General features: G+C 34.0%; 1 protein-coding gene and 1 long non-coding RNA gene across 2 annotated transcripts; both read right to left on the bottom strand.

Moving 5' to 3' along the window:
- Positions 1 to 502: 502 nt before the first annotated feature.
- LOC108829430 (SPX domain-containing protein 2) lies at positions 503 to 2383 on the bottom strand. The gene is made up of 3 exons (XM_018603087.2): positions 2015 to 2383; positions 1466 to 1592; positions 503 to 1091 (listed from the first exon to the last, which is right to left on the bottom strand). Exons 1-3 carry the CDS (start codon positions 2294 to 2296, stop codon positions 643 to 645), a joined length of 858 nt encoding a protein of 285 aa, XP_018458589.1. The 5' UTR covers positions 2297 to 2383; the 3' UTR covers positions 503 to 642.
- Positions 2384 to 3889: 1506 nt separating this feature from the next.
- LOC130509070 (uncharacterized) lies at positions 3890 to 4451 on the bottom strand. The gene is made up of 3 exons (XR_008943217.1): positions 4359 to 4451; positions 4104 to 4270; positions 3890 to 4016 (listed from the first exon to the last, which is right to left on the bottom strand). It is a non-coding gene; the product is annotated as an uncharacterized LOC130509070 (long non-coding RNA).
- Positions 4452 to 6823: the final 2372 nt, after the last annotated feature.

Here is a 6823-nt window from a genome sequence, read left to right as displayed (position 1 = left end):
CCTTAAATAATTCTACAATGAATAATAGCCGATGGTTTTGGTTTTTAAACCGACATCGGTTTAGTATAGAATCTCTGCCGTCTAATACTGTATACTCTATCAAAAACCTCTAATCCCACTAGAAACCCTAACTAATTCTACAATTAATAATAGCCGATGGTTTTGGTCGTGAGCAGAAAATTAAAATTCAAAGACGGTGATTCTCAAAAGAGTTTTAAAGTATTTTGTTTCATAGAAATCTTTCTGGTGTTCTGCTTTAAATTGATGTTTTGCTTCTGTGTTCTGTTTTGGTTTTGTGTTTTCATTTCTTTTGTTTTTGTTTTAAATGTTCTTTTCTCAATGAATTTTGTATTTCCTTTTATATTTACCTTGAGTCAATCTCATTGACGGCAAGACTCGCCACAGGCTATTTAAAACCAAGATTTAAGCTTCCACCACTTTTCTTATAAAAAGACGTTGCTGTTACATAGATAGTTCCATTCAAGATATGCAGCAAAAGAAAAACGCAGCAAAGGCAAAATGTGTAATGCTGGTCACAGCTCTAAGTTTTGTTTCATCTTTTACACAAGATTAAGTGAATTCGATTACTTGTACATAACTATTAAAGAAAAGAGAGATTGCAATATGATAATAAGTCACAATTCATTCCGCTACTTGTTCCAGGGCACCAATTTTCGTCTTCCATGAATCATCATCTAATCCACTAGCCTGTAATGGTGGCAACGAGAAGACGCTAACTGTTGAGCTACCGCTGCGGATTTCCTTTAAAACCCTTAGAGCGGAGACAGTGCTCTTCATATACAAGCTCTCCATGTACTCAATCTCAGACAAATCTTTTGGAAGTCTGAGAAGATCAGAACTGTTAGTTTCTGACTTGACAGTTCCAGACGTTGTTGGCTCTGATTTGTCTTCCTCAAGATTCCGTTTTTTGTTAGACGGGAAGAGGCGGTCAAGCATAGCCTCACACTCTTTCACAAATGTGTTGAGCAGGTCAGTGGTGAAGAAAGGTTCTTGCAGAACCTTTTGGATGAATGGTAGTCGGATAAGAGCACCGGTTCTTTTGTCGTACTTTTTGAGAATCTTAGCTAACCCTGTAAAAACGAAAAGAACCCAATTCTACACATTTAAGAGAATACGAATAAAGGCAACAATCTCGAGTTTATTATAAAGAGGAAAGCATCTGTGACGAGTGGACAATTAAACAAATTAGAGCATATTCCTTCATGTGGGCACCATTTTAGTTAACAAACAGTACATCAATTGCGAAGAATATCTGACTCCTTCCATACACGTAATGTGAAGACTAGTGCGAATTCCTATTGATTTCTTGCAAAAAAAAAAAAAATGTATTGATTCTCCCTTACAAGGAAGGGCTAAAACTCGACATCAATTGACTTGGGAAAATTGTTAACAGGTAAAACAGTTGAGGTAAGTGATCAGCCAAAGAAAATAGAGATAAATTAACCTGTATAATTGAGAGCACTATAATTCATCAGCAGGACCATTTCTCCATGAAAGTCTACAATCTCTCTCTTTATAGTAATCATATCTCCATTTGAATTGCTTGCCTTTGCCACTTGGTCCTTCAATTCCTGCAGCAATATAGAGTTGAATATGCTGTTTCAAATGGAAAAAATACACTCCGCCTTTGGAAACTTAAAAGGATGCTTAGTCAGGGAAATTGACAAAAATACTAGGTGCGGAAATCTCTCTAACAATGCCCAAAATAATAGGCCTAAAGAAAACCAGGTAGGGATTCGAACACTCGCCTAGACCTACAAGAGCATGTTCATGAATCGGAAAGCCACACCACTGGATCGAGTGATGAACATGTTCTTGTGGGAGGACCGAGGTCTACACCGAAAAGAGCATGTTCCGTTCATATTACAGGATTGTATATTTAGACCAGATCACAAGTAATAAAGGTGAAGCGGTAGCAATTCGAATGACATAAAATATAATGAGTTTTGAGATTTCAGGTTGAAGGAAATAACAGAGCCTTTGTATTGTTTACCTTCAATCTAATGATGTATTCTTCCTCTTTCTCGACGAAGAAAGAATTGAATTTCTCGAGCTCTTCCTCGAGAAGGCGAATGAAATCAAGTTCCTCCTTCGTTGGATCTGTGTCGCTGGAATTTGGGTCGGATCTCGAACGCTTGTTTGGGCGATTGTCGCCGCCACCTATGGGCTCCAAGAGCTTCAGCTTCTTCTTGAGCTCCTTGTAGGAGAGAAATTTGTCTTGCCATTCAGGCAAGGTTTCCTCTATCTGGTTGCTAAGACTCTTGCCGAATTTCATGGCACAAGGAGGCTAACAAAACACACAAAAACATCCGAAAGGCCTGCTCCTGCTTCATATATTGTATATTTGTTTTGGTTGAGTGTCGAATATTCGCAGTTTTGTTTATGGAATATCCACTTTTTAGTCGAAGCATATCTCTTAATTTTAATATCAATAATTTATAATTTATAAGTTTATTCAACACTAGGACAAGCCCTCGCTTCGCGCGGGATTTTGACGTAATTAAATTTAGATCGACGTTTTTAGTTTCAAAAGAATAATTATCTGTTTTTGTAAAACATTATTTACACGTGATCTTTGTTTATATAATATTAAATAATTGCAAATGACCAAATTGCGCGTAATTGTATTGTTGTGATTCTTGGAATGATATAATATTTTATTTTTATTGAGACGCTGTATTTACATTCTTTTGTTTGATTATTTGAGGTAATCCATTATCATATGTTTTATTGAGATTTTTTGTATATTGCAGTTCGTCAAAAACTTTGCAATTATTTTTTTAAATTAAAAAGTGCAAAAGACGATGTTAAGATGCCATTTTGCTTTCTTTAAAAGTTTGTAGATATTTGGATGATAGTAATATGTATGCTATTTGTATTTTATTTTATTTATTAGATATTTTTACTCTTTTCAAATATATGTTTGATTATGTATAATTGCTAATTTTGATTTCCCATCAATTTTCATATTATGTTTTTTTGGATTTTGAGTTTGGTAAGCACAAAAGAAAAAATATTTGTGAGATTAGAGATCTTTTCGTTGGTTTGAGCTTATGAAACATTATTTCCGTTTGAAAAGGAGTTTAAATTCATTGTTTGTTTAACTCAAAAAAAATCATTGTTTCTTAGGATATTGTTTTGTTCCTGTTAATTTATTATTTAATTTATGGGATATTATAAATAAATGGTGAAATTGACATTGTTAGAGTTCTTAGGTGGAACATTTTTTTTTCTTGCAACACAGGTGGAACATATTTTTGGAAGTGTGTTCAATAATAAAATAAAAGTCAGCATTATTGCATACTATAATTTTGAAGGAAGATAAATAAAAGTCATATACGTACGCAAACAAATATGTATCCTACCATTTTTGATACAGTTGAACATTTTTGAAGAGTGGTTTGCTATAAAATGACAACACTGTTAGTACATATATGTATATGATAACAAAACTTAACATTGTTCTTTAACAACCAAAAAAAACCTTAATATTGTTCCTTTATATTTGGAACTAAATATCCAATTTTCCTAAAACCCTCAACAACTTAATTTCAAATGGGTTTATGCTCTGTTAATCTCATGAAAATTATTACCATTTTTCAATGATTCAAATGTAAAAGTAAGAATTGCTTGTACATACCAAAACAAATCTTTTGTTTTAATCTGTAACATAAAAGCAAAATCAAGAAGAAATTTGAAAATTTTATTTATACTGAATGAGAAATACAAAAGACTTTGTCACTATCAACTTTAGTTTTTGGACTATTGAGATCAAATAATAAATGCAAAAAAAAGCATAAAACCTAATCGTCTTGTCTACACTTATGGGTGGAGACTTGGTTGCAGAACTTGTTGATCCAAGCATTAAGCTTCCTCCTATTCTAGCTCCATCAATGGATTTAGATCTTCCATCACTTTACTTGACCACCATCTTCTCCTCTTGTTTATCAGACATAAAAATTGCTTGCACCAAGCGATCCAATGCATTCCAAGCACTTAAAGATATTACAACAAAACCATAACCCGATTAAGTAAATTTAATTAGAAAAAAACAGTTCGGATGGTTAAAAAAATTGATTTACCTTCTGTGTCCAACCAGAAGATAACGCTCGGTTTCCTTAGCCTTCTTCTTCTGCTTGTTTAGACCAATTCATGAAGCAACAAAACTACCTTAGAGAGACACATGGCAAGCTCTTGGTATCCCTATTATCTGACTTGTCACGCCCAGGAATGTAGAAGGTGACCTGGTCTGGATCATCCCAAAACAGACCATGTTACTGAGAAATAGATTACTTACGATGCAAGAAACTCAATGAGAATGCAATTTATAGTATTACTTTAACAATGAAGATTCTTTCACATGCCATTCTTTTCTGCCCTACGCGATTAATTCTCAAATGACTGATTGCTCTTCTACTGCTGGATCATAAGCATTACAAAAAACAGAGCAACCATCAACTCTTCATAATCAAGAACTTAAACATAAGCTTAAAGATAAACGGTACCGTTAAAAAGATGTGTCAAGATGCGGTTAGATTCAGTTCGACGCCAGCTTTCAGAGACATAAGCAGAACCTGATACATCATATAATCATAAAGATATTTAGTTTTATTCTTGATCCAGACAGAGTTTTTGTCAGAAACTTATCAATCTACTTACTGTTTTGTTTTGTGATGGTTTCATTGAAACCTTCAACACTTTCTCACTGGACTTCTGAGCTAATTTTCCATTGAACCAAAAGAATTATATTCTTTTTTTTTCACAAAGGAACCTCCGGAAGATCCAAAAACAAAGTATATTGGCTTAAAGACAATGCTCTTCTCCCCAGTAAGGCCGTACCGGACATCTTGATATTATCTAAACATCTGGACATCACTGAAACAGTTGAAGACTCTTTCCATTTATTTACAATATCAACACGGAATAGACACTCTGTTGGGCATGGATGAGATTTGTTTTCTTCAGTAATATCCTGCAGATTTCTTAAAACTATCATACAATAATCTATTTTTTAAAACAAAAACATTGTTGAAAACTAAAATCGACTCAAGCAAAAATTTTATATATGATATTTGACTCAAATGATATATATACATATGAGCTTTACCTCTTCCCACTAAGCAGCCTTTATCTTAGTACAGTACCATCAATAAATTTCCCCATATATAGCTTCATAACTTCTCTGAAGCAGAGCATTAGTAATTCTTTTATACGTGGCAATCTCTTGACTGTAATACAGAAACCGAAACCAAAGCTCCTTTTATCGCCAACACCATTTACAGAGGCAAACCCAGCTTGTAAAGGCTTTGACTTTAAATCATCATCTGCATTTGTTTGAGTCACTGTCAGATTAAAAAGACAGAAGAACTTAAAAAATGAAGAAGCAAACATCATATGACTAAGATCACTGACTAATTAAGATCACGTTACTTGTCAATCTTACAGGGAAAAACTTGAGTTTGTTTTTTAAATCGCCGGAGCTACCTTGGCTTCAAGGAGAAGCATATTGACACCCATAACTATTTAAGAAAAAAATCAGATGCATCGACTGAGTGTAGCCACTAACCGTTCATGTTTTCCTTTGTTAGGGAGAGGAAATCACCGCAGCAACCTAACCTCAACCAGGGAGGAACATTTACCAGATTTCAAATCAGAAAGAAAAACTAAGTTTAATTTTTTTGTTCAAAAGATCGAGAAGATGGTTTTGAGAGGAGAAAGGCTAACATTTTTATATTTGCAGTAGAATCGTCCGTAGAAGAGAAGTTCACATTCAAGGCCAGAATGTGGTTGATGGAGTTAAGAAGAGGTTTAATGAGACGAATCTTTAACTGAGAACGTTTTGGTTGATGTAAAAGAAGATCAGACGACGTGATTCATTTAATGAAACGATGAGTTTCATCTCCTGGGACACGTGTCGCCTTGTCAAACTTTGAGTTTATGACATGGCATCCCATGTGGACACCTCAGGAGAGATTGAAACTCTCTTTTATATATAAAGATCCCTTTGGTTTTCTTTTTTTTTGTTTGTATCTACCCATTTTGCTGTAGACTAAATTCTTCTTAGGCGAAACAGTCTTCTCAGGAAAATTTTTATCTGACCATGTTTGATCTATAGAAAAAATAAATAAAGCTTCTTATCTTAATCTCTTTGGCAAGTTGGTTATCATGTAGAATCGGAAAAATGTCAATCTCTGAAGCAAAAGCTTGATAGCCCATCGAACTTTTAGTCATATCCAATAGATCTGATCAGTCTGTTTCAAAGCGGATCATTAAGATCTTCATATCTTTCATACATAATGATGTCCAAAGTAATACTTCCATCTCAGAGTGTAAAACTGAAAAGCTTATGTTACATGTATATAGTTCAAATAATTTAATACCCATGAAATCTTTAAAAATCCATCATAGGTCACTAACATTGTCATTGCTGATCCATGAAACATCGATTTGGCACGTTGGGATTCAATATATCCAAGGAGGTACTATCTCAAGAATTATAGCATGAGGATCATCATAATCCTTGTCAACTTCTTCCTCTTTATATTTAGCTTTTCTTTAATTTTCTGTTTCAAGGGAAGCTAATTGGTTAGTGTGAGTCGTGGAAATGACTTAGCCAGTTTCTAGATGTACCAACAAACACATGGGAAGGTGTATAATTGTGGCTCCAATGGAATCACCTCTTTTCTCTTCTGATGTACCATGGATTTTGCCAGTTTTCAGCTATGGTATATAGTTGTTTTAAATATATTTATTATATTTTGGAGTCTTTTTAGTGTCTTTACAGGTTAAAATATGTTTTAGA

The sequence above is a fragment of the Raphanus sativus genome, chromosome 3 (genome assembly GCF_000801105.2).
Source record: "Raphanus sativus cultivar WK10039 chromosome 3, ASM80110v3, whole genome shotgun sequence".
In the NCBI taxonomy this organism is placed as follows: domain Eukaryota; kingdom Viridiplantae; phylum Streptophyta; class Magnoliopsida; order Brassicales; family Brassicaceae; genus Raphanus; species Raphanus sativus.
Note: the sequence above shows the minus strand (reverse complement) of the source record. Positions and strands in the feature narration are given on the sequence as shown.